This window comes from Spermophilus citellus (assembly GCF_964194105.1).
Source record: "Spermophilus citellus genome assembly, chromosome: X".
Lineage (NCBI taxonomy): Eukaryota > Metazoa > Chordata > Mammalia > Rodentia > Sciuridae > Spermophilus > Spermophilus citellus.
Genome location: NC_138190.1, coordinates 14,385,657 through 14,413,261, shown reverse-complemented (window position 1 = coordinate 14,413,261; position 27,605 = coordinate 14,385,657). Strand labels below are relative to the sequence as shown.

The window sequence follows — 27,605 nt, the reverse complement described above, 5'->3', positions numbered from 1 at the left end:
GATGTCCTAGGCATACATGTTAATATGACTGTAACTGAGTAGTGGTAAGAAAGGATGATTATCACTGTCACCAAAGCCTTGAGGGATGTTTACTGATGGATATTATTTATGGACTTCAGGGCATGAATTTTGTAGTTTAATCTTACCCTGCACACACTACCTCTGGCTTTTATTGCCAAGAGCAAATTCTACAGTAATTATTCTTCCATGATTTCCATTTAGTGGCTCCCTAGTCTACTAAAAATCCCCCTTCATTTGGATCATTTCCCTGCTTTTGCATTTTGAGGCCACATTTCTGTTCAGGTGGAAGGTGCAGAGTACTGACTAGTTATTAGAAACAATTCTGAGCTTGCCACCTGAGCACTCTTCTTCCTTCTTCCTTCTGCTCTGAAGACAAACTTCTGATGAAACTTGCCCTGCAGCGCAGAGGAGGGCAGCTTCTTCCTATACAGCTGTCTTAGCATGCTCAACTACAAGCTCACATCAGAATTCTGAGTTATAATGATTCAAAAAATGTTCATGTGAGTATTTTCTGAGTGAAGGTGAAACTCAGCTGATCAGGATTTAAACAACTAGCATTATCCCCATCCCCCTCCCACAAACAAAAAGCTTTTATGGCATTGAAATTCATGGGAAGCTCTTGCTTGGGAACAGATTGCTATAATTTTCATAACAAGAGGAAAAACTGTCTAAATATTCATAATGAAGTGCCCTGAGGTGCCTCCAGCTCATCACATCTGGACTTTCTCTTTTTTTTTATTACAATTGATATAGATTTGTAGCCCCCCCGGGATAGGAAAAATAGCCCCCCAAAAGGGCAGTTCAACATCTTTCTGAACTAATGGTTTAGTCTCATAGATTCAGAAGACCAGTTTATCAGGTGGGTTTGAAAAATAAAAGTCCTTGACAGAATTTGTACAAAGGCAGATCTGGCTTCTGAATAAATGATGGCTGGTGGGACAGAGGCCAAGTTTTCCCTGCCCAACCTCACTCACTTTATAACTGCACATTTGTACCACCTGTATGATCACCCTGTTCATCGATTTGCTTCTTAAGAGTTGTCCACCATGATGATGACACATGGTGCCTTGCTCCTATCGTTAAATCATTGGTCCCTCTAGATCAAAGATGTATATCCCTTACCATGGATATCCCTTACCATATACCCTAGAAAAGTGCCAGAGGCTCAGTGGGCATATAATAAATGGTGGTTGAGCAAATGGAAAGTTATGAATGACTTAGGACTTACTGGGCTTTGAATTGAACACAGGGTCTTTTAAAAGCTAATAGCCATGGGCCCCTTTCCTAACCATGTAGTCACCAGTAGGAAAAGGATACATATGTTTATTAAGACCCATCTTCTGAGTAGTTAGCAGAGATTATCAGTGTTCCTTGGGACTGACAGACCCTTTACTCTTTCTTGCCACTGCTTTCACCCAATTAGCCTCAGACTACCAGGAACTAACCTGTAGTCTGATGTAGTCAAAGTGAAGTTGATTGGCTCATTGCAGTGAAGGAGACTGCACAACAGAGGGCCAGTGTCTATCACATTAAACAAAAGAGAAAAAAAAGCCAGTGTGGTGGTGTATGCCTATAATCCCAGTGATTCAGGAGGCTGAAGCAGAACGATTGCAAGTTCCAGTTTAGCTTTGACAACTTAGTGAGATCCTATCTTTAAAAAAAAAAAAAAAAAAAAAAAACTTGTTTAAAGTACTGAGAGTACACCTTGGAGGAGACCCTGAGTACAAAGAAAAAAATTTTTTTTAGTGAATTTAGTGAAATGTAAATGAAGCTGTGTTTTTATAGGTACAAACAAAACAGGGCTCTGTGGCAACATAGTCAGCATCCCTCTAGACTGGAAGGTGGACCCAGGTCCTATTTCTTCAGCAGTTATGGAGTGAAGCTTGAGGTGCAATGCTGTATCCAGAAACCCTTATACTAAGGCTCTGCACTTGTGGTGGTAGACAGGTTGCTTCTTTGGGTCAAAGTCACTTAGTTCCTTAAAGCAAAATTGGAATGTTTCATTCTTACTGAAACAGTTTTTAAAAGCAGGTTTCTGATAGTCTGTGGTTTTAGGGGAAAAATTTTCTTGGGGGAATAAGAAAACAATAGTTGCTCAAAAATGAGGGTTGTTACACTTTATACCTGTAGCACATGCTTGGGAGAGACTGTTGCCTGTTCTGCAGCAGCATTGGTCTCTTACCCCTGCCTGATGAATGATAGGCACATTATTACTCTCTTGGTCTGAGCTGATTGTTGCTTTCTCACTACATGTTGAAACAGGAGAAAAAAAGGGCCAACTCTCTACTGTTGGGAAGCCTTGGACCCTTTTTTCCATGCTGGATCTTTCTGCCCACTTATCTACCCCAAAGCTCACTCATTCTTGGGCTTGGGGTCACATTCAGTATGAAACATGTTTCCTACACACCTGATGTGTACAAAAGCCCTAGAGTTCGAGGTCCCAGGAATCCCTCCTCTTCTTAGGAAATACCTTTCATCAAGTGTCCCCAACACAGACCTTGCTATCTGGATGATAGTGAGGGCCATCCTGTGAGAGTACCTGTCCTACCCATATTGCTTAAATCTGCATTTCAAATACAGTTCTCTTGGAGAAGATTTTGTGTTTTCTTGGTGGATAGCCTTTCTCCCAGAATCTCCAAGCTTCTCATCTGAGCAGAAGAAACTGTCCCTGAGAGGAGAGGTGATCTGACCTCTGTTCTATAGTAGAGAACAAGATGGCTTTGTTTCTCAGATTTTCATTTCTTCTTAAAAAGAAGCCTTCTCCTTTTACAAGAGAGTAAAATGTATTATAGTTAATACCTGGAAAGTAATAGGAAAGCCAATTTTCCAGCAGTGTTTGAGACCAAAGGTGGTTGCTGTGACTTGGGGTTTACAGTCAACTTCATAAAGAAAGGTGCTGAGTTAGAGTTGACATACATAGTGAAGTCTACATTGGGCTTTATTTCTCCAAGTTTAAATGTAGACCAGGCCACTATTGGCATTTGGACTGGACCATTCTCTGTTGTGGAAACTGTCTTGCATGCATCACAGAACTTTTAGCAGCATCCCTAGCCTGTATCCAGTAGATGCCAGTAGTACTCCTAGCCCTAGTTATAACAACTAAAAATGTCTCAAAGTATCACCAAAGTCCCTTGGGAGCATGTCTCAGTCCATTCTGTGCTATTATAACAGAATACCATAGACTGAGCAATTTATAACTGATAGAAATCTCTTTGGTTCATGGTTCTGGAAGTTGGGATATCCAAGATCCAGGAGCTACATCTCAACATGCCATCTGCCCAATATTTGCTTACCCACCCTGTATCAGCCAGAAAACTAACATTACCTGGTGTCAAAAAAAAAAAAAAAATGTATACACTGGGCCCTGATCTGATGCTAACAGAAACTATCAGCCTTGAAATCATTATGAACAAACAGTTCCTGCTGTGTTCTGATGTAGTGGAAGACATCACATGGGCAGGAGAGAACAGGATATTGAACTCACAGCCTCAAGCCCTTTTATGGTCAGCATTATCCATTCTTGAGGGTGGAGTCTTCATGACTTAACACTTCCCTTCAGGCCCCACCTCCCAACACAATGGCATTGGGGAGTCAAGTTCAAACACATGAGCTTTGGGGGGACACATTCAAACTGTAGTAGAGCCAGTTTTGAACTACTAGTGTATTCTGCCCTAAGCTCCATTAGGGCACTGTGGCATCATTACCATATGATTCACAGTGGATTCTCAGATATCTATTGAGTAGATGGCAAGCCTAGTATATATTTCATTCCCCTCCCACTAGCCCAGATTCTTAGAATATGACCCATATTTGGAGTTCTTATCTAGATTGAGCATGTAGCACACCTGATCCCAGAACCACCACCATACTCCCAGTCCTTGCTGTTGCTTGGCTCCTTGCTACCATTGAATCTTGGCTAATATCCATTGCTAGACCAGTGAGTTTCACTGTGTGTTCCCAGAGCCAGCAAATCCCCAGACCCCACCCCAGCCCTACCCAATCAGAAACCCTGGGGGTGGGGCCCAGCTATCTGTTTTGGCTAGTCCTCCACCTAGTGTCAGTGCCCACTCAAGCATGAGAACCACAGACCTAAACCAAGTTTGTTTGTTTGTTTGTTTTTAAGATTCCCTGATGATGAGAATCACAGAGAGTTACTAGAAGGATTCCTGGTCCTACCTTAGACTTGAAGATTCAGAGCCCCAGGAAAGAGGTCTGGGAAGCTATAGAATGACTAGGTGCCCCACGTAATTCTTATCAGGAATGACTGAGAAGCACACCTCGGTCTTACTCTTCTAGGATGTTTCCTAGACCATTGTACAAAGCCCACTTCCATGTTAGTCCTCTCAAGTGGGATCCTCTTTTATTTTGAAAGTTATTTCCCCACTTCTAACACTTGAATGCTTTCAACTAGATGCATGTCTCGTGTCCTCTCCTCAATGTTGTCCTGTGGAGAACTGTGTATATGCATGCCTCATGTCCTCTACTTGATTATAAGCTCCCTGACAACCATATACTAGTCTTATTTACTTTATTCCATCTTCTCCAGGACATGATAGAATTCCATGCCCTTACATGCAATGCCTAAATACAAAAAGCTCTGGAAATTCAAAGGTTTTAGTGCTCATTGGGTGAAAAAAAAAATTTGCCTGGACTGATTGACATGCGTCTTTTATTGGTCGCTTGGGGTGACTAGTCATCCATTTGCTGCAGAACTTTAATAGTTCCAGGTGTGTGTGTGTGTGTGTGTGTGTGTGTGTATGTAGGGGGGTGTTATATGTTATATGGTATGTTCAGTGTATTTCCTTTCTAAAACCTGAAAAATTCTGTCCCCAAGGGTTTTGTATAAGGGATTACAAAGTAATAATGTCTCAGATAACAGTTGAATGGGAGAAATTCTGATTATGATGTTGGTGAAATTAAATATCACTGAATTTGATACTCTTGTTCTTGTGGCCCAAAGAAAAAGAAAACACTATTTCCAGGTGTATCCTGATTCTTTCCACCATTGCTGATGGCTCTGGAAGGCTTCCTACTAGACTCTGAATGTGGCACATGGAACTTTGATCTTTGTATCCCAAAGCTGACTGAGCTCAGAGAGTTCTTCTGGATTTAATGTTATGTCCTTTGTGTGTATGTTCAACTTGTTAATTATTTATTCTGCTTATAGTTGAAGCTGAGGGATTTTTTTTTCTTGTTGAACTTTTTATTGACTAGATCATAAAATCACTTAAAAGGAATTATGTGATATGGGCATGTGAGTTCAATTCCTTCAACCATCTTTATAATATCATGTAAATTTCTAAGTCTAGAGATTTGAAATAATGATTTGGGAGGGTGTGAATCATGACAGAATTTCTTGGTGATTTTTAATTGAGCAAATTTCTTAAAATTTGAAAGCTGATAATTAGTACAGGGGCTCTTGATCTGAGACTTAGGTAATGTCATCAGGATCCTTGTACCTTTTTATATTATATACATTTTCTCCATTCATTGTATGGTTTGTTGTGTTTTGTTCCTGAAAAGAGATAGTCATTGCTTTTTATAAGATTCTAAAGGACTCTAAGACAAAAAAAAAAAAAAAAAAGCTATAGAACTAATTCAGGATTTCAGTCTTATGTTAATTCATTAGTATTTTAAAATTTTCCTAAGGAAAAAAAAGAGACAATCGGCTCAGTCACTGGATAAATTGTGCCTTTTTTCTTTATGTGTGCCTATGTATTCATTCCTGTTTGATCCAAGGCTAATTAAATCCATCAAATTGATGAATAGATGGAAAATTCCTGCCTCCAAAAATTAATTTCATTACCTTCTCCATTTCTGGCCCCTATTCATAATCTTTATTATAATCTTTCCACATCCAAAATTGATTTGGGATTGTATTCTTAAGATATACCAAATGCTTCCTCTTTTGTGAACTCTGTCCTGCATGTAAACTTGCCTTTCTCTGAAACACAACAATATAACATCATAATCAGTTTATGTATGTGTTCATCTCTTTTTGTCACTCCCCTTCCCTTACTTTTCTCTAGGCATTAAATTGTCAATTCCATGCAAGGACAGGAGGGAGTGGCAGGGCTTACTCATATATCACAGGCTCAAGAGCTCACAGTATCTTCTTGGTGGTGGTTCAGTAAATATTTGAATTGAAATAGGAAACATATATTATGAAACTACAATCACAATATTGGAGTTAATAAACTTTCATGTTTACATTTATTTTTGATAAATTGTATGAGGAACTTAGTTATTGCCCAGTGTGCTTGTTGGAGCCCCCAGAGCATCATTGACATGCTTTGGGGGACCTGAGTGGGAGATGGTACAGTCCTACTCTCTTTTTTCCCATATTTTTATTGGTATATTATAGTTGTACATAATGGTAGGATTTGTTGTTACATTTTCATTCATGTACACAAGATAACAATATGATTTGACCAATATTATTCCCCAGTACTTCTCCTTTCCTTCCCTTCTTCCCTCCCTCTGGTCCCTTTCCTCTATTCTATTGCTCTCCCTTGGGTTTTCATGAGATTCCCCCCACCACCTTTCTTTTCCTCTCTAGCTTTCAAATGTAAGAGAAAACATACAACCCTTGACTTTCTGAGTTTAACTTATTTCACTTAACTTAATGTTCTCAAGTTCCATCTGTTTTCTTGCATGTAACATAATTTCATTCTTCTTTATGGTTCAGCTATAAAGAACTAATCAGAGCAGCTCTTTATTAGTTGTTTAATATTTGAGGTCTGGAGGGAGATTTAATGTGCTAAAAGTGTTCTGCTAAAATCGACCAAACCCTCCTCTTGTCCCTCTGTGGCTGATCCCTGATTTTATACCTGAGGACAATGTATGATTGCATGGGTCATGTGCTCCAGAAGGTCCATGGGGATGGAACCCAGTCCTGAGTGTCCTAATTCCTGGCCCAGAATCCTCCTCTTCTACTTTCTGCCCCTCAAATGTTCTACTACTTTATAGGAATCATTTGAGAATCAAGAAATGAGAGTTCTGTGGGGTTCTAGGGATGCAAAGAGGGGCAAGACATGCAGCAGCAACTTGCTTCATGGAGAGTGGTAGTAGGTAGTAGGCAGTAGCCACTAGCAGTACTATCTCCGCCTTTTATCTAAAGATGAAACTTTCTAGATAATTCTCTGTCTAATGCCTCTCACACAAAACAACATAGCTGTGGGGTAGAAGTGTTCCAAACTACAATATGGTGATAGTCACACAACTGCATAGATATTTCAAAACACACCAAACTGTGTAGTTAAAATGGATGCATTTTATGGCATTTAAATTGTCCTTCATTAAAACTGTTTTTCAGTAAAGCAGGAGACACCTACCCTTCTTAGCTTATAGGGAAACTGTAAGCATAAAGCAAAATGGCCCTGTGAAACATTGTAAAAGCATGTTAGCACTTTCTTAGCAGTATTTTCCCACTGTTACTACCAGTCAATTCCACAGGCATTTATCCATCCTCATAGGCACCAAAACATAGGAAAAGGATGACAGAGATACATAGGAAGAGCCTTATATATAATATAATGCCAAGTATTTTGAAAGTGTGAACTGGAAATTTCTCTCCTCTTCTATGGAGTTTCTTCATGTCAGGGTGCCTTCTGCTTTGAATAGTGAATACCTACCCAACCCCAAAGTTGTGGTAAACAATCAGTTTATTTATTTTTTTTTAGTTGTAGTTGGACACAATACCTTTATTTTATTTACTTATTTTTATGTGGTGCTGAGGATCGAACCCAGCACCTCGCATGTGCTAGGCATGTGCTAGGCGAGCACTCTACCACTGAGCCACAACCCAGCAACAATCAGTTTATTAAGTCCTCTAACAAGAGATCCAGAGACAGGTCCCCTGAAGCTGGTGCATTTGAAAGACATCTCAGCAGTGTCAGAGCTCAGTGTCAAATTCTTGGCTTTCTTCTCATAATTGAAGCATGATTGCAACAGAGCAAACATTGCCCTGCCTTCCAACAAAGATAAAACAATGTTTAAAGCAAAAAGGCAGGGGCAGCTATTTCCAAGTCTTTTTTCTCTCTTTTAACCAGGAAACAAAATCTAATCGCCCCACCCCAAGCAGAATATCTCTCACATTGTAAGGGTCCGGCAAAGCGTTGGAGGAAGAGACCACACAAGAGACTGACTTCATGCAATTGGCAAAAGGGGATTTATTGATTCAGCATGCTGAGGTTCCAGGCTCACTCAGGAAGATAGAGCAGCCCAGAGCCCAGAGCAGTGGTCAAGCAGAGCTTAAGTACACTTTTTGGGGAGGGCGGGGGGCTTTGCATACATCAGAACAAATCATCATGAGGTGCAGGAAAATTGAACAACAACTCTGAGACATGATTAGTACATTCATTGGCGGGAACAGATTGAGCAGGGGTGATTGGTCACTCCTAAGCGGGGTACACATTCAAACTGATTGGTTTTGGGCCTAAATAACTACGTGACAAACTACACAGAATCCCAGGTTATTAGACAACCAGTGGAAACAGTGGGGATATTTACTGGGCAGTTCCAGTATTGTCCTAACAGCTACAGGGATTACAGGTTCTGGGGGTAGCAGAGGAATTTTAACAATACCTAGTCTTTTACTTTTTAACCCAGGCCTTGCAGTTTAGAAACTTTACAATGCCCGGTCTTCTACCCTTTAACTCAGGCTTTACAGCTTAGAAACAGCTTAGAAATTTTACCTTTACAACATTTCATTGGCTGTAAGTAGATCACATGTCTAACCCTGGATCAATCACCAAGAAGCGAGTGAGGTTAAAATTACTTGCCTGGACAGATTTTACTCTTCCCTAGAGCTGTGGAAGGCTTCTCCATTCCAGAATATAATGCCTGAATGAATTAGGCTTCTGTGAACCAGGAAGTGGGCTGCTAATGGCTGCTGGGAAGTCAACCAACAGCAGTCTATCATACTTTAAACTTTTTTGACTGAAAGGAATAAAGTATGACCTGTCCCTTCTTTCTTTGTTGTCCATGGGCATCTGATAATTCTTTGTGAAATGTCCCCTGATTTCCATCCAAAGAATTACTGTTAAAGCAAGGACCCTGCAGGGCAGTTCTTTAGTAATACTGTATGTGTTTGTGTTGTTTTAAGTTTTGAGGTCAGGTAGTCATATTTCACAAGCACAGTCAATAGGAAAAGAACATTTGACCAATTCAGATAAGGGAAGCTTTTGCTACTCCTAATCAAAAAGAGATGGAACATTTGTAACTATGTGAGTTTAGGAAAATGGTCTTGATGGGATTTAGAATTAGTGTCCCTCAATACAGGTTAATGAGCAAAAGCCATTGTAAGTCCAGGGTTTTCAACATGAGGATAGGGGATAATGACTGATATCTTTAAGCCACTGCACAGAAAACAAAGACATCTGCAAAGAACTAAGTGATCCCTTCTCCTTCTCCCTTCCCTTTTCCTCTCTCTTCCCCTCGACCTTTGTCTCTCCTTTCCCTTCTTTTTTCCTCTCCCTCTTTGTCATATCTCAACCATAGACCACAGTGTGTCTGTATTATGGATTTTAAATTGCGTTTATTTTATGTATCATTATCTTTGATTGATGAGATGTTCACCAAAATAAAGAACTGCATTTCAGTGACATAAAGTATAAAAGGGACAGTATAATTGATACTTATGTATATAGCTTTAGGTTACTATCTGTCTGCAGGAACTGGCCTAAGCCTTGGGAAATATCTAAGGATATTCAAAGCCATTAGACTTATTGACTCTGGTCAAGAATAATAAATGCCTGTTCTAGTAGATACTAGTTCTTGAATTTTTCTTTCTACCTCTTGTCCTAAGTCATAAAAGCTGAGTTTTCTAAGTCTTCACTTCTCAAATCCCCTACACATGTTTTCATTGTCTTTACCAGTGCTTTCAGGTGTAATATGATGTCAGACAAATTTCCAAAAGCATATAATTCAGGACATACTTGAATTGATTTTGAGTGGCCTTAGTATTTTTCCCTCTTTGAGGATTATGTATTTCCTGGCTAATCAACAGTCCCATCAGTGAATAAGAAGGTTCCCACATAGAGACCATGGGATGTATTGGAACAGGTTCATCCCTTCCCACACATATATGCATAAAGAATATTCTGTCAGCATTCATTGGCTGTTGTGGTTGACACACATACACACACAAATATATCAACATTTATCTCTTAAGACATACCATAATGATGTAATTTTTCATTGTTCTATGTACCATGTTGGCTTTATATAATATATAAATATCCTTTTTCTGATTTTGTAATGTGTGAAAGAAGGCAATAGGACAACATGTAAGCTTTTTGCTCTCTGTAGATGTGTGCTTATGCATGCACCTAAAGAGTTTAAAAAATGGTACACATCTGTTTTCCTGAAACCAAGAATGACTTTTTGCTTTCTTCCTGCAAAGTAGCCAGTGGCAGTTCACAGTTTGTGAGGGGAAGAATGCAGAGAATAAATATGAAGCCTACAATGAACACTCTTCGGGAATTTTCTTAGGGTGGCGCTAGCTTTATGCAGTTGTAATAGCCTACCTATTAAGTGTGCCTTTCTCTGATGTTAATGTGACAGACAGCGCCTTCTCCTGGGGCAGCTCATTAGATAAAACACCTTAAAGGTTGTGTTTTCTTTTCTTCTTACAGGCAAAGATTACTGCAAAGTAATATTTCCATATGAGGCACAGAATGACGATGAATTGACAATCAAAGAAGGAGATATAGTAACTCTCATCAATAAGGTAAATGAACGTTCTCTCTTGCCTTCTAAACTGTGGAGTGTTTTGGTGTGTCCATGGAATAATACAAAGTTTTGCTTTAGCCTTTGAAGCTCCTAGTTTTCATGATCCTGACCTTGGGAGAAAGAATTTGTATTTTTTCCTTTGATCAGATTAAGTCTAGGTGAATGAATGAACTTGAGAATAGAATAGGTTTCTGTTTGCCTTAGGACCAGTTGTAGATTTGCACGGCCCTGTAGAAAAAGTCTGTCCCAGAAGGAATAGCTCAGGAAGCAGCCTGCTTGGCTATAGGTTTTGCCCTCTACAGCAGCTGGGCTGCAAAGCTCTGTGTCATGAAGGACCCAAGAGGGGCTTTAAAAAGACTGGTCATGCCTCACAGGCAGAAAACACTTAAAGAATGTTTGCTCTACAGATCAAAGACAGGTAAAGTGCCTGAGAGAATTTTGCTTGTCTTGTTTGGACTAAGAAGGTTGGACAATTTTATTATCATTACAGCCAGAGCCCTGTAAACACCAGGAGAGGTATAAAATCCGAGTGAAGCCATGCGGTTTGCCGGGTCTTGACCACATACCATTTCTGCATTCATGCAGCACTCCTCACCAAGTCGCTAGTTGAGTCATATTATTCAAGTGATTCCTAGAACTCTTTGGTCTTTTCTCTGATGTGCAGAGTTTTTATGATGGTCAGTGGGATTTGCCTTTATGATTAAGGTCAGCTACTTCTAGGAAATAGCTTTGGAGATTGTGTTTGAAGAGCCTAGTCCAAAAATGCGAGGGAATCGAGGATCCCAGAGGTCAAGTAGCTTGCCAAAGGTCAGATGTATTTTAGGGGAAGAGCTGGTCCTTTCAAGGACTCAGTATCAACGTGGAGCTTTGCAGACACCTATCTGGAATAGCAAAATTATTCCATTTTGCAGATTACCTAAAAACTCGTCCATCTTTTTACCTGTGAAATATTCTACCCTTAAGTTATTCCAGTATAGTTCTGTGGGTGTTGAATGTGGCAGGAGGAAATGAGAGGAGGGGAAGATGCTTGCCTTGCTGTTAGTTCCTTTCTGCAAGTGAAGCAGGAACGGTTCTTCCTTTTTTTTTTTTTTTAACCACCCCTCCCCTCATCCTTCTGCTGGCCTCCTTTGGGCTGCTCTCTTATGTATTGTGCATTCCTATTTTTAATCAGACCTGTAACCAAACAAACAGGATAAGGAAGTTGTTAAACAGGCATGAAGCATAATACAAATGCTTTAATAATTAGCACCAATAATTGATTTTAGTAATACAGGGAAAGGGATGGAGTGTTCCCCCCCTATAATGATAAAGCAACCAGAGAATTAAATAGATGCCATTTTTTGAAGGCAGGTGGGGCTCATTGCCCTATTTTTGGTTTTGTTTTTAGAGGAGGGGATAGCCCCCCCCCCTTTTTTTTTCTTGGTACTGGGGATTGAACCCAGAGGTGCTTATCCACTGAGCTACATCCCAGCTCTTTTTTATACTTTATTTAGAGACAGGGCCTCACTAAGTGCTGAGTCTGGCTATGAACTCAAAATCCTCCTGTCTCAGCCTTCCAAACTGCTGGGATTACAGACATGTGCCACCATGCCCAACCCAGTCTGCTCTTTTTTATTCTTCTTTTTAATTTTAAATCTGTTGTGCCCATAAAATTTAATAGGGTTTGAGAAAAGAAAAAAAAACCATGGTTAATCTCTTACCTGAACATGTTGATTTCTATCTTAACACATCATAACCCAGTCCTTCCTTGCCATTTGAGTCCATGTCATGATGAGAACATATTCATCTTCTTTTTTTTTTTTTTTTTTTGTACCAGGGATTGAACCTAGGGCACTTAACCACTGAGCAACATTCCTAGCCCTTTTTTGTAGTTTATTTAGAGGGTCTCACTAAGTTGGTTAGGGCCTCTCAAAGTGGCTAAGGCTGGATTTAAACTTGTGATCCTCATGCCTCAGCCTCCAGAGCTATTGGGATTACAGGTATGCATCACCACACCCAACAAGAACATATTCATCTTGATGATTTTGTCCTTAACCTCATAGTTTAAGATCCAGTCTGAGGGCTGGGGTTGTGGCTCAGCGGTAGAGCGCTCACCTAGCACATGCGAGGCCCTGGGTTCGATCCTCAGCACCACATAAAAATATATGAATAAAATAAAGGTATTGTGTCCAACTACAACAAAAAATAAATATTTAAAAAATAAAGATCTAGTCTGATAAAAGGAATCTGATTTTTCCGAAGACCTTGCGGGGAACATCTACCAGTCTAAGTCACCCAGTAGGGAAACATGAATAGGCCAGAGTAGCAGGCTGCTTTCAAGAGTATCCAGAGGGTTGTTGCATCCCATTTCTCTGCTTTCATTGATTTTATTTAATGTATTCAGAAGGAGTTTGATACTACATTTGCAAAATGTGCTGCTGTCATCTCCTGTGTACACTTAGTTCCTCAACCTGACTTACACACTGATCCTAGGGTGCATGTATTGTTTTGACACTTGGTCCCCCAAGCTGTTTCCCGGTATCCCTGCCCTTTCCTGTCCATGTAGACACAGCCCAGGCCTGAGGGCCCAATAAGCAGTGGCCCAGCCTCCTTCTCTGTGCCTGGTCCAGAGGAAAGCCCTGGGGTGGTAAAGGATGCTTTTTCCAACTCCATTCATGCTCTATCTGCCTCATCCGTAGCACCTCAGCCCCTTCTTCTTGTCATCCTGTAACAATGCTGTGCTCACATGACCTCTGTGCACCAACCAATCTTGGGTAGTTTCTCTTTCCTTTTTGGAAAAATCAAGACAATGATTGCTGATACTCCTTTCCTCAGGCATTCTGCCACAGTCCCTTTCTGGCCTTGGTCCTTGTGACTGTTCTGCAGGAACCTCCTGTGTCCCTATCCTGCTCTTGTGTCCTCAGAAATCTGATCCTAAAAAGCATGTGTGTTCCTGCTTCCTGGGCTGTCCTCTGCCTACCCGCTGAACTGTCTCTTTGAGAGCTAATAACAGCCAGTCTTCACTCATGTACTTGAGCCCATTTTGAGCTTATTTAACAAAAATTCCTAGTGCTTTAACATTATGTTTTTATTATTATTTTATATGATCTTCTGGGAAATCTGGTCTCTTGCTGTCCTGTACTGGTGCAGGTTTTATTTTTATTCCCATAAAATTCCTGCCATCCTTGACCTAGCATTCTAGTTTGTCGGAAACAGCATGTTAAGATACAAGTCATGTAGGCTACCAGCTCAGAGAAACCAGGATTTGAATCTCAGCTCCATAGTTCCTGGCTGTGTGTTTTGGGGCATGAAACTTAGCCCCTCTGAGCCTCAGTGTCCTCAGCCATAGTGTAAAGGCCACAGAGCTGACCTCACAGGGCTGCTGTAGGGAATTACTAAGACACTATGTACAAAACACCTCTTGCAGGAAGGATTCTGCCAGTGGTACCCATAAGCCTAAGAACTGTTAATTCAACTTCAACTGCTATTTCTTGGACTTCAGAGATGGGAATCAAGGGCTCTTGTGTCTGGGTTTAGCTGCTAGGGCTGGAGTACTATGACATTAAGTAGGTAAAAATGGTAGAGGGAGGGGGGAGAGAGAGAGAGAGAAGAAATCCACTTAAAATAATTAAGAATTCACGGTACAATTTTAGCAAGAATTGGGAAGGAAAACATGCCTTAAATATTTAGCTTGCTGAAAGCTGTAAAAATGGAGTCTGAGCCTATAACCCTGGTGACATTCTAGAAAATACTTCTTCCTCTAAATTCAGGAGTCACCCAGAAGTTAATTTAGATGATTATATACTATTATAAATATATTCACCCTGCTTTGTTTAATATGCATTTTGGGGCTACTCAGGATTCAACCCAGGGGTGCTCTGCCACTGGGCTACATCTCCAGACCATTTTATTTTTTATTTTAAGACAGTGTCTCACTAAATTTCTGAGGCTGTCCTGCAACTTGTGATCCTCCTGCCTCAGCCTCCCAAGTAACTGGTGTTACAGTCATACACCAGCGTGCCCGGCTTAATGTGCATTTTGATATGCGTATGTGTTGTATGTTTGAGTTTTGAGGTAAAAGACCTGAATTGCTGTTCTCTAAATTCAATTGCATTTGCTATGAGATTCTCCATTGGCCTTGAATTCTGCTGATACTGCCTTTTGTAGTCAGTTGGGGTGGGTTTCCCTTTGCCCTGCTTTTCCATGCTGTGGCAGGAGTCACAGAGCTGGAGTTGCCCTCATTTTTAGCCCTAGATTGTCAGTTCTTGTGGCTTTCTAGAAAATGAGTCAGACACCTTTAGTGGGAGTCTATAAGCCCTCTATGGTTCCTGAAATAATGTGCAAAGACCTAAACTATTTGTGTGTGTCCCTGGAAACTGAGATGTGGCAAGCTGAATGATTTGTTTTTTTTAGTTTATTTATAAAGAATTCTTGTGGATTTGGGCACATTTCCACTTGTGCAGAACACACCTGTGTTTAGCTTTTATTTCTAGTCACTCAAAAATAGCTCCCGAGTCTGTGTTCCTGCCGCCCCCATCCCTGCCTTCCTGATTTGTGCTCAGAGGATGTTTGGGAAAGTTCAGAAGCCTCTGGGTCTAGTTTCAAAATAGAGAAGATCCCTGGAGGAGGACTGAGGGCTGCTTGGTGGGAGCCAGGTCAAGGCTTAGCTCTAAGACTGTCAGCCCTTAGAGGCTGTACTGAATGGGACCCTTGCCACTTGGGACAGAATGAGCCCAGATGTGGAGAGGCAGTATACCTTCTCTTGGTCAACAGCCTCCCAGCCTCAGAGCATTGGACCTTTGTTTATGGTTCTTTCTAACCAGGAGGAAGGGATTCCTATTGGCCCCTTTGTAAACAAAAATCTTTAGGTCTTGCTTATAAAATTATCTTCCTTGGTTAGCTGTGTCTTTGACCCTTAAAAATATGCACTACCCCTGTCTTCCTTGTTACACGCTTGTTTGATAACATCAGGATCCATGCTTAGAAAGATTATAGTATTGACTAAAATCATGGAGTGATGAAGATGGAAGGAAGGGGATTGAGATGACATAATCTACCACCAATGTTCATGAAAGGGAAACAATAGATACACCCTAAGGAAGGAGTGGGACCCAGAGAGTTACTAAAGATAGTTAGCAACACCTCTAATAGTCATTTTTCTTTGAACCTACACTGGGGATTATTGGCAGCAATTTTAATTTGTACCCTGTTTTCTTCCCCTCTCAATGTTTGTGCATTCATTCATTCATTCATTCATTCACTGATTTGCTAAAGGGGGTTTATGGTGTGCTAGGAGTTTATGCTGGATGCTTGGAATGCAGTGGGAAAACAAAAACTGCAAACTGAGAGGTTTGTCTTTTCCCAGTTCCAAATATTTGGAGTTAGTTACTCTGCTGTGGGGGCAGAGTAGAACTGAATGGTAAAACTCACCCAGCTTCTTTCATCTCTACCTCAACATGTTTTCCTCCCTCCTTTCCCAGATAATGGCTGAAAGTATTTAGCTGAATACTAACTAGATCTTCCCGGTGTAGGATTCTGGGTGCTGTCAACACAGCCCAGGTCCTTTGGCATCATCATTTTTTCTTCACAAGTATCTCAGGAGCTTAGCATCTTGCCTTTTCCTCACAACAGTGCTGGGGGGTCACATGGGACCATGAACGTTGTCTCCAGATCACAAAGGAGCAACAAGAGAGCCAGAGCACGGAAGCAGCTCTCTCAAGGGACTCCCAGCAAGTCTGTGGCAGAGCCAGGACAGAGGTCTCCTGACTCCTTGTTTGAGTGCTTGTGGGACTTGAGAGCTGGGCAGGACATTGGATATTTGTAGTAGATGGGGCTCAGTCACTCCCAGAGGTGACTGTTATCCACTCTTTGAGACTTGCCTGTTGTTGCTGGATATCCAGGGCAACTGTTGGTGGAGTTTCCTTTCTAAATTAGTGACATCATTATTACTTGTAGAACAACATTAGCATGCCATTACCCCCATCCATTGGTTTGAGTCTTGCATTTTGAATGTCATGCTTCTTCTCCTTTTTATTTTATTTTTTTTAATTATATGTGAGAGTAGAATCCATTTTGACATAATTATAAAAGCATGGAATATATCTTCTTCTAATTCAGTCCCCAGTGCCTCTGTTTCTGCACGTTTATAATGCTTTCTACATCATCCATGACTTTCTGATTCCATGGTCACCTGCCCAGAAATGAAATGATACCCAATGAAAAGGAAATGACAAGCCCAGCCCAGGACTAAGTGCAGTTCTGTTTGTGCCTGAAGCCCCCCTCTCTCATGGCTGTTTTCCACATTCTTCCCATATCTAGTGTGTTTTACTTTCTTCTTTTCTTCAAGGCCCAGGTATCACTTAGGTTTCTGCTTGCTGTTACTATGACAAAAAAGAAAGGCAGGAGTCCTGAGCTACTTCCTACGTCCTATGACTATATGTTTTTGTTTGTTTGTTTGTTTGTCTCGTGTTTATTTCCCCTTCCTGCCTCTTTCTCATCAATTCATTGAAATATTTATGGGAAAAATATTTCAGACTTCCTTGCTTCCCACTCCCCAGGAAGTAAGGTTGCCTCCACCAAGAGAAGTGACTTTGGGCATCTCAAGAAAGATCTTTAGCTTGGTATAAGAAAGCCAATTGGCTAGTTAGATTGCTGGCCTTGACCCCTTCTCTCTGAACTGCTGAAGCTTTTAGCAGAGCTAAAATGCTAGGATTAAATGTGGTTTCAAGGGTGAGGAGTAAATTAGCAGGTGTCACCCTGAATGTGATGACATGCTGACAGACCCATTAGAAGGACATGTTTTATGAGTGAATGAAAAAGTTAAGCACAGGTCTGGGATCATCTCAGTTTGTACACATTTGAAAAATGTCAGTGTTCAGCAAATGAGTCATTTATGTCATAGAATGTGTTTCCTGCAGTATGGCCTGTCTTGTTAGACTGCATATGTCCTTATTCAAGAGAGAAGTCACAATATAGCTCTTCCTCAAGGGATTAAAAGCCCAAGGGATTACAGTTGGCTGCTGGTTTGTCTTCCTCTTAAAAGCAGCCAAGATACTGTGGTAGGAAAGAAAAACATGACATCCTGAGTGCATTTGATTAGAACTCTTCTTCACCAAGCTTGTTTACTTTCACAAACACACGGTTTTGAATTAGATGAAGATGGTAAATATAGGGCCTGAGATGGGAAGAAATTTCTTTTTACTTTAACAGTAGATAGTCAGAACAGTGCCATTCCAAAATTTTGATGCTCATTATTACAGAATTTTCCTTTGTATCATGGACAGATGAGTTTGCATTTGATGCAAATTCCTAGGTTCATGTGTCTCCACAAATTACATGACACTATCTAAAGGGACTGTTCTATATTTGTTCAGTCTTAATTATCTTATTACTCCAGAGTGCTATGCTTAAGTAGCAGGGCATCAGTAATGCTGATGACAGCATCTTGAAGCATACCTCCCCCACCACCACAACACACAGAAAATTCTGCAGGTATCTTAAGGAATTGGAGAAACTCCCCTTTTTTTTTGTTTTCTTTTTCCAACCTTTCTATTTGTATTATCCTAAGACAGGTGTTGTGAGGTTTAACTGAGATATGTGGCTGAAAGTGCTTTAGAATCATCAAAGTTGAATCATTATTACTGCTATGATAAGTTATTATAAGAAGAAGAAGAAAAAAAAATGCCTGGTGACTTAATATTTTTTCTTAGTGTATTGAACTGTTCTTAAATTAATGTCAGTACTTTCCCTGAAATTCTTCTTCATTATTTATTTTAACTTTTCTTAGGATACAAGTCATTTGTTATAGTTGTATGGCCCCTGTCTTATTAAGTATCTCAAAGCTCTTTACATTCCCATGCATATTTTATTAAAACATGTTTTCTGAGATCAAAAGTGGCATGGAATATGCTTTTCAGTAATGTATTAAAATTTTAAAATACTTACTCTTGGAAAAAAATTAAAACAAAAAAGATAAATACAATGAAAATTCTAAATTACCCATGACCTTACTACCTTCTCATACCTTAATATTTTAGCAGATATTCTTTCAGACTTTTCCTATACATGCACATAACTACAGTTTAAAATAAAAATAAGATCATATTATTCACCCTTATTGTCCAAAATATATCATGATTATTTTTGGCAACATACTAACAAGTCCTTAGTATCCTAATGTATGGAGGGAATACTATGATCTTTTTTATATTTACCTATTTCATTTTTCTCTATTTTAGGCCATTTTGCACACAATCATCACCTTGCCCATATAAGTCTTGATGCCCATAAGTATTTCTGTTATTGTCTATGAACTGTGTAACCTTGGTCAGGTTGCCCATCGTTCTGTGCCTCAGTTTCCACATCTGTGAAATGGGGTAATAATAACACCTATCTCCGGGTGTTGTAAAGATTAAATGAATTAAAGCAGGTATTATGGATTGAATGTGTCCGTCAAAGTTCATATGTGGGAAACTTAATTTCCAGTGCAACAGTGTTGGGATGTGGGACCTTTAAGAGGTAATTAGGTCAAGAGGGTTCTGCCCTCATAAATGGGTTACCACTATTATCATGGGAATGGGTTCATTATTGCCAGAGTATGTTCTGGCAATCCTGAAAGCGTAAGTTTGGCCCCTTTCCCCTTTCTCTTATGCATGCTTTCTTGCCTTTCCACCTTCCACCATGGAGTGATGCAGACACAAGCCTCTTGACCTTGGAAGCCTCCAGAACTATAAGAAACAAATCTGTGTTTTATAAATTACTCAGTCTTGGATATTCTATTATAGCATCACAAAACAGACTAAGACAGTAGGTAAAGCACTTAGAAAACCTGGCTCATAAAAAGTGCTATATGAATGTTAGTTGTTATTATTTCCTGAAGATAAAATTGCCAAATGTGCTACTGCATCACTGCATTTTGAGGGCATTTAAATGACGTTCTGAAAGACTGTGCCAGTTTAGTCTCCCCACAGGAGCATATGAGAATGTGTTTCCCAACCATTCTCATACCTGAATATTTTCCTCCTTTTCAGTCTCTGCTAATATGATTTAATCTCTGCTAATTCTGCATTTTAGAAAGAACCAAATTTGAAAAATTAATGCATCATTTTCCAATTGATTTTTATAAAAATATCCCATATTCATGTCCTTAATCTGTCATTCTTTATATTACAAACATTTTTTTTCTTAGTTTGTGACTCACAGAGATATTCAAGAAAAAAAGCCATTAAAACCATTTAGTCTTAAAATTTCTTCATTTCATAGTTAACTGTATAGTGCGGCAAGATTCATCCTTTCAAGAATAGCTTTACTTAAGGCTTTTTATTTTAGTCCTAGTTGGAAAGGGTAGCCGGCTATTAAATGCATTCCTTTTCTGCCTTCCTCAGGGCTTTCAGAGGTTCTATTTAAAGCTTCTGTCCTTTCAGTATTTTTTTATAGTGGCATTGAGAGAGCCCTGAGGTTCTGCATGGATGCTTATAAGGATCCTCATATCCTAAAACTGGGCTTGGCAAACTTCTTTTATAAAGGGTCAGAAGGCATTTTAGGGTTTGTGGACCATTCAGTCTCAGTCAGAATTACTACTCTACTGTTGTAGAGGGAAAATGGCCATAGAGGTAAATTAATGGACATGGTTGAATTTCAATGAAACTTTATTTATGGATGCTTAATTTTTAAATTGCAGATGGACACAATACCTTTATTTATTTTTATTTGGCTCTGAGGATCGAACCCAGTGCCTCACACATGCTAGGCAAATGCTCTACCACTGAGCCACAATTGCAGTCCTGGATGCTTAAATTTGAATATCATGAAATTTTCCTATTCATTAAAATATTATCCTTCTTTTGACTTTTTTAAAAAAAATATTTAAAAATGCAAAACTTATTCTTAGCTTTTGGCCCATAGGTTGTAGTTTGCTGACCCCTGAAATGAAATATCTGGAAATAGACCATAAAAATCCAGCTGGTTAATTTTCAGCAAAAGTGCAAAGGCATGCTGGGCATGGTCACCTGTAATCCCAGTAATTCAGGTGGTTGAGGCAGGAGGATCACAAGTTCCAGGTCAGCCTGGGCAACTTAGTGAGACCCTGTCTCAAAATAAAAAGTAAAAAGGGCTGGGGATGTGGCTCAGTGGTAGAGCACCCCCTGGGTTCAATTCCCCTTAAAAAAAAAAAAAAAAATATATATATATATATATATATATATATATATATATATATATATATATATATATGCGCAAAGATCATTTAAGAGAAAAAAGATGATCTTTTCAAGAAATGGTACTGGTATAATTGGACGTACATAGGTAAAACGTGAACTCCAATCTAAATCTAACACTCAACATACCATACCATAGATGTATGTGAAAACACAAAACATGAAAAGTTACTTATGAAAACAAAGAAGAAAAGAGTTGTTAGACATGATACTAAAAGCACAATCCATAAAAAATAACTGTCAATTTGGACTTGAACAAAATTCAAAACTTTTGCTCTGCAAAAACACTATTCAGAGAATGTTGTTGCCCACCCTGTTCTCCTACAAGCCCATCTGAGCCCCAATATTTAATTAGTAATCACCTGATAAGTAATTGCATGAATTTCAAGGTCCTTGTTTTTATTCTGAGACTTTCCAAAAATATCTTTTATAATATAAGGCCATGGATCTTCTATATTGGAGACTTTCCTTGCCCTTGTGACCCTTGTTCCCCAGAGCCATGGACAGATGTAGCCATACTCCACTGGTCTGACTGGGACTCAGCTGAGCAGCCTGAGGGCCTGGATTTGGCCTGAGAAGTATATTTTTCACTCACTTCCCTGGCCTAGAAGCAAAATTGGCTAGGTATAGATAAAAAGGCCCCAAACAAAATTTTAGGCCAAGAAATGTTTTCCTAATGGAGAAATTTCTTAAAAGAATATAGGTTTATCCTGGTGAAGAATGGAAGTAGAAGGTAGAAATTTACTAATAGCTCCTCCAGCTGTCTATGATATTCTTTTTTTTAAATATATTTTTTAAATTATAGATGCACACAGTACCTTTATTTTGTTTATTTTATGTGGTGCTAAGGATCCAACCCAGTGTCTCACATGTGCTAGGCAAATGTTCTACCACTGAGCTACAACCCAGCCCTATCTCATTATGCTTGACCTTCAAAATGAGTATGACTGTGCCCTTCACCTCTTAAGTGTTCCTAGCCTTTATCTGTGAAATGAAGATTACCACCTCCTCCCCCTTCTTCACTGCCCTATTTATATCTCTTAGAGGTGGTGCAGGAGCTAAGGAAAAATATCTGAAAACATAATGAAAGATGCTCTATGAATGCCACTATCTTTATCAATGAAGCAAATTGATGTTCTGTCATCCCTGCTCTCCTTTTAATAGAAGAAAAGTATGTATTTGGATGCAGAGCCCACACAGTTCCCTAAACATAAAATGAAAATGAAAACTCAGCTACAGGACTCATGTCCTTGAGAAGTAAACTGTACATTTAGCCATGTGCTATGGATAAGCCAAAGGCGCCATCAGAAATAGCTTTTAAGCTTTAGCATGGAGTGGTCATCTCAATGTAAAAGACCTAGCAAGGAGAAAATAGGGAGTTTCTATGAAAACATTTTGAAATATAAGTTCAAATATTTGATTATGTTTGAATGAGCAGAAAAAATGTAAAAGTGCTATCTTATTAATGATTTGTATTCTGTGTATGATTTACATGTCTTCAGATACAGTTAATGTTTCTTGTGCTTTAAGCCAGGTTACAAGGACACTGAAAGGCCCCTGTCTATATAAGTATTTCCTTTTCACATTACTACAGGGAAAAGAAATACTACTTACTGACTTTTGAAGTGGATTTATGGAAGCAGAAAGTCTTTCATTCTGCTATTAGAAAAAAAAGTTAATGTATATCCTTTTTCTGAGAAGACTTAAGATCGTGTATACCACAAATAAAATCAAGAAGCAATTCGTATATATTCATCATGTACAAACTATACAGCCATGCCCCACAACTCCAGGAGATACCCAATATGAATGGTGACCCTGGAGTTGGGCCAACATGAGTTCTAGTCTCTGAAGAGGCTCCAGACAGAAACATCTTTTTCTAAGAGGGAAACTATGAGCATAGAGGCCTTTGAGGTTTCTGTCCTTGGTTGTCCTCTATTGCATGCACCCCCCACCTTCCACCCTACCCACCACACCCTTCCTGATTCTGGTCTCTGATTCTCAGTGCCTATGATAGTTCTATTTTTTTGTATGAAGACTGAGGTTTGGTTTAAGCTTTTTTTCTCATTTCTTAGTGACATCTGCACTTTTTCTCCTGTAGTATTTCTTAACCCATGTGTTATCAGCAGATTGTTAGAAAAGTGACCTCCTCAGTGTCCCAGAGTAAGGAAAGGGCCTTAGGTGGTTAGAATTCCATCAAGGATGATGACCTCCAAATATTCTTGGCCTCTAGTAGAATGAAATATTATTAATAAAATTATAAGAATTAATAAAATATTTTATGTGTGCCATTTTCTGAAAAAGATTGGGTGGCATGTATTTATCTTCCCATATAAAGATGCTTAACAATGGCTCTACTTTATGTTAGGGAATGCTTTAATTTTCTTATTAGAGAGAAGTACATATGCTAACAAAAGAAACTACATGAAAATTAAAAACCCTTGGTGCTAGGGTTGTGGCTCAGTGGTACAGCGCTTGCCTAGCGTGTGTAAGGCACTGCATTGGATCCTTAGCACCACATAAAAATAAATAAATAAAAATAGAGGTTCACCCACAACTTAAAGGTACATACAAGGGTTTTTTTTAAGTTGTGTACCTTTATTTCAGATATCATTTCTCTTTCTTTCTTTCTTTCTTTCTTTCTTTCTTTTTTTTTTTTTTTTTTTTTTTTTTTTTTGTCAATTAGACCTTGAAATAGCTTAGACTTTTAAAGATAAAGCTTAGGGCTGGGCTTGTGGCTCAGTGGTAAAGTGCTTGCCTAGCATGTGTGAGGGTTCAATCCTCAGCACCACATAAAAATAAATAAATAAAATAAACCTCTATCAACAACTAAAAAAATATTAAAACAAAAAAAAAGATAGAGCTTAAAGTTCTCTTATCTAAAATAAAATAAATTCACTCTAATTAAAGAAACAATCTTCAAAGGAGTATATGATTTCTGGTTGAAGCTATGGTAGAGTAATGAGTTTTAGCCTTAACTCTCCTGCCAGAGACAACTCTAAAATTCAACAAAGTATAGGAAGCATCTGTTTCTAGCACTGGACAATATATAGTACCAAAATGTGATGCTGGAGAGAGAGGAAGCATAAAAATGAGTTTCACATCAACTCTGGCTTTTTGCCTGGGGGGAACTTTGCAAATTGTAGGGGCAGTGGAGCCCAAACAAAGAGCAGCAGATTTATGGGATAGAGGAAACAAATTGTAATTCAGGCTGCTGGGGTGGCTTGAGTTTGCAGGCAGGAAACTGTAGAGGGGAATGAGTTATGCCGAAAAAGAGTTTCAGAAGCTGAGTGGATATCCCAGAGTTCATCAGTGATGGGGGGTGCTGGAGTTCTGGACAAGCAGAGTAGAAAAATGAGGAATGCTGAACACCCCAGGCATCCAATTGAGAACCCAGAAAAGTCAACCATAGATATAGTGCTACCTTAGACCCACCCTAACAAAGACTAAAAAAGCAAGCCTTGTTAGGTCAATCTTTTTTAAAAAAAACAAACATTTTTTTAGTTGTAGATGGAAACAATACCTTTATTTTGTTCTATTTATTTTTATGTGATGCTCAGGATCGAACCCAGTGCCTCACACATGCCAGATGAGTGCAATACCACTGAGCCACAACCCCAGCCCCTAAGTCAATCTTATCTGAAAGCAACTTTTCCATAGTAACAAAACTCAATACCCTCACAAGAAAGACAACAAAATCCAGTCTCTGAACAAGGTAGCCAGGTGTTGAGAGCATGTAATCACACATGAGTCCAGGAGTTTGAGGCAGCCTGGGCAACATTGTGAGACTCTGTCTCAAGAAAAAAAAAAAAAACTGGCATGGCTAACAGGAAGTGTGCTTACTTTTGATGTGTTACCCACCTAGTTTTTTGTTAACTGTTTTTATAATATGTCAAATGGAACTCCAGGATGTGGTGGCACTGGGCAGGCAGGCAGGATGGATTCAAACTAAAAAGCTTCTTCTTAGCAAAATAAACAATCAGTGAGGTGAATAGAGAGCCTACAGAATGGGAGCAAATCTTTACCACAAGCACATCAGATAGAACCCTAATCTCTAGGATATATAAAGCACTCAAAAACACCAAAAAAAATAAATAAATAAATAACCCACTCAATAAATGGGCCAAGGAACTGAACAGACACTTCTCAGAAGATGATATACAATTAATCAACAAATATATGAAAAAATGTTCAACATCTCTAGCAATTAGAGAAATGCAAATCAAAACTACTCTAAGACTTCATCTCACTCCAGTCAGAATGGCAGCTATTAAGAATACAAACAATAAGTGTTGGCAAGGATGTGGGAGAAAGGCACACTCATACATTGCTGGTGAGACTGTTAATTAGTGCAGCCAATATGGAAAGCAGTATGGAAATTCCTTAGAAAACTTGTAATTGAACCACCATTTGACCCAGTTATCCCACTCCTGGGTTTATACCCAAAGGACTTAAAAATAGCCTACTACAGTGATGCAGCTACATCAGTGTTCATAGCAGCACAATTCACAACAGCTAAATTGTGGAACCAACCTAGATGCCCTTCAGTAGATGAATGGGATAAAAAAATGTGGTATATATACACAATGGAATATTACTCAACATTAAAAGAGAATAAAATCATGGCATTTGCAGGTAAGTGGATGAAGTTGGAGAATATAATGCTAAGTGAAGCAAGCCAATCCCCAAAAAACAAAGGCCAAATGTTTTCTTTGACATGAGGATGCTGACTCATAATGGCAATGGGGGCAGTGGGAGGAATGGAGGAACTTTAGATAAAGCAAAGGGGAGGGATGGGAAGGGAGGGAGCAAGGGGGTAGAAATGATGGTGGAATGAGTTAGACATCATTACCCTAAGTACATGTATGAAGACACGAATGGTGTGAAAATACTTTGTGTACAATCAGTGACTTGAGAAATTGTGCTCTATATGTGTAATATGAAATGAATTGCATTCTGCCATCATGTATAACAAATTAGAATAAATAAATAATTTACAATATGTCAAATGGATAAATCAGATGTCAATATAGAAAAGCATATCAATTGTTGTCCAATAAGAAGCTAGGAGTTTTTATAAGAAGTTGAACCCTGGATCATGACTTCCTATTATTACAAGAGTGAATTACTGCCTATGCCTCAGTCATCCCTGTGTGTTGCCATTTGGAATGTGGTATTTTCCTGAATGGACTTGTCTTTAAGACTGTGTCCCTGAACTTCCCTCCTTAACACTCCTTAACCGGAGCTCTTTTTTCCAGTTACCTCATAAACCATGATGTGGACGAGCCTGCTTTAATAACTGACTTATGGGGGTATGGAAGTTCTAAACAGCAATGCCAGCCCCAGCCATACAGCATAATTGCATCTCTTGGGGAAGGTGTTAACAAGCAGAAGCAGAGCAGAGTGCTCCTGGGCTTCAGCTTCCGTGGAGCATTTGCTCAACATGGCACCCCCCCCCCCAGCTTCATACAGAAGGCGTTCATTAGTAAATATTAAACAGTATTTTCCATACTGCTGGTGGATGCTGAGGGTGTGAGTCTCCCTTGGGGCAATCTGAAGCTCACTTAACAGCCACACTGAAATTTTTCAACACTCACTTTCTCCTCAAATGATATCTCAGTCATCGAGGAAGGTCATGAAAGATAGCTGTGCTGGGTACTTCTAGGAAATTGGCCCTAAGGAGAGTGGGGACAACTGACCACCCAAAGAAGTAACTGAGCAGAGTACATTTGACTTTCATTTAGGCTAGGTGGTGAACCCATTCTTATCTTTTCTTAGTTTTGGCTTGACATTTCCATCTTTTGGACTCAAAAAAGATAGGTCCTTTTGGGGGTACTTTTTAAAGTTTTTATCACAATTATGAACAAATAACAAATTCAGTACAGATCAGCAGGTAAACCTGACTGTATAGAAGAACCTTACTTTGCCTTTGCCTTTTCAACTTGACCTTACTTTTACTGATTCTTTTTTTAATATTTATTTTTTTAGTTGTAGTTGGACGTAATACCTTTATTCCATTCATTTATTTTTTTATGTGGTGCTGAGGACTGAACCCAGGGCCCCCTGCGCATGCTAGGTGAGCGCTCTACTGCTGAGCCATAATCCCAGCCCCACTTTTACTGTTTGAAAATGGGAAAATGTAGAATAACAGTCTGGGGGAAGTTTGGGCCATTCATGTACTCATCCATTCAGCCAGCATCTTGTCAGAACTGGTATGTCCCAGGCACTGTACAAGTTATTAAATGGATATAAAGGTATGAGAATAAGATCCTTGTTTTCAAGGAGCTTTCTTTTATTTATTTATTTTTCTTTTTGGTACCAGGGATTGAACCCAGCAGTGCTTAACTACTGAGCCACATCCCCAACCCTTTTTATTTTTTTTTTATTTTGAAATAGGGTCTCATTGACTTCTTAAGGCCTTGCTAAGTTGCTGAGGCTGGCTTTGAACTTGCCATCTTTCTGCCTCAGCCTTAGAATTACGGGGATTACAGGTGTGCACCAGTGTGCCCAGCTAAGGAGTTTACCCTTTTTAAGACCTTTGCTACACCAGGTATGGTACACAGAGCAGCAGTATTGTCATTGCTTGGGAAACTCTTAGAAATGCTGAATCTCAGACGTGTTCCAGACTTATTGAATCCTAATTGGCATTTTTACAAG

At 39.4% G+C, this 27,605-nt stretch overlaps 1 protein-coding gene across 6 annotated transcripts in view; it reads left to right on the top strand.

The window, feature by feature from the left end:
- SH3KBP1 (SH3 domain containing kinase binding protein 1) overlaps nucleotides 1-27,605 on the top strand; it is a 334,352-nt gene that overhangs the window by 226,883 nt on the left and 79,864 nt on the right. For all 6 annotated transcript variants that reach the window (XM_081277303.1, XM_081277300.1, XM_081277301.1 and 3 more), the window contains one exon: nucleotides 10,659-10,753. In XM_081277303.1, the coding sequence (XP_081133429.1) occupies nucleotides 10,659-10,753 (95 nt within the window). The remainder of the gene's footprint in view (nucleotides 1-10,658; nucleotides 10,754-27,605) is intronic.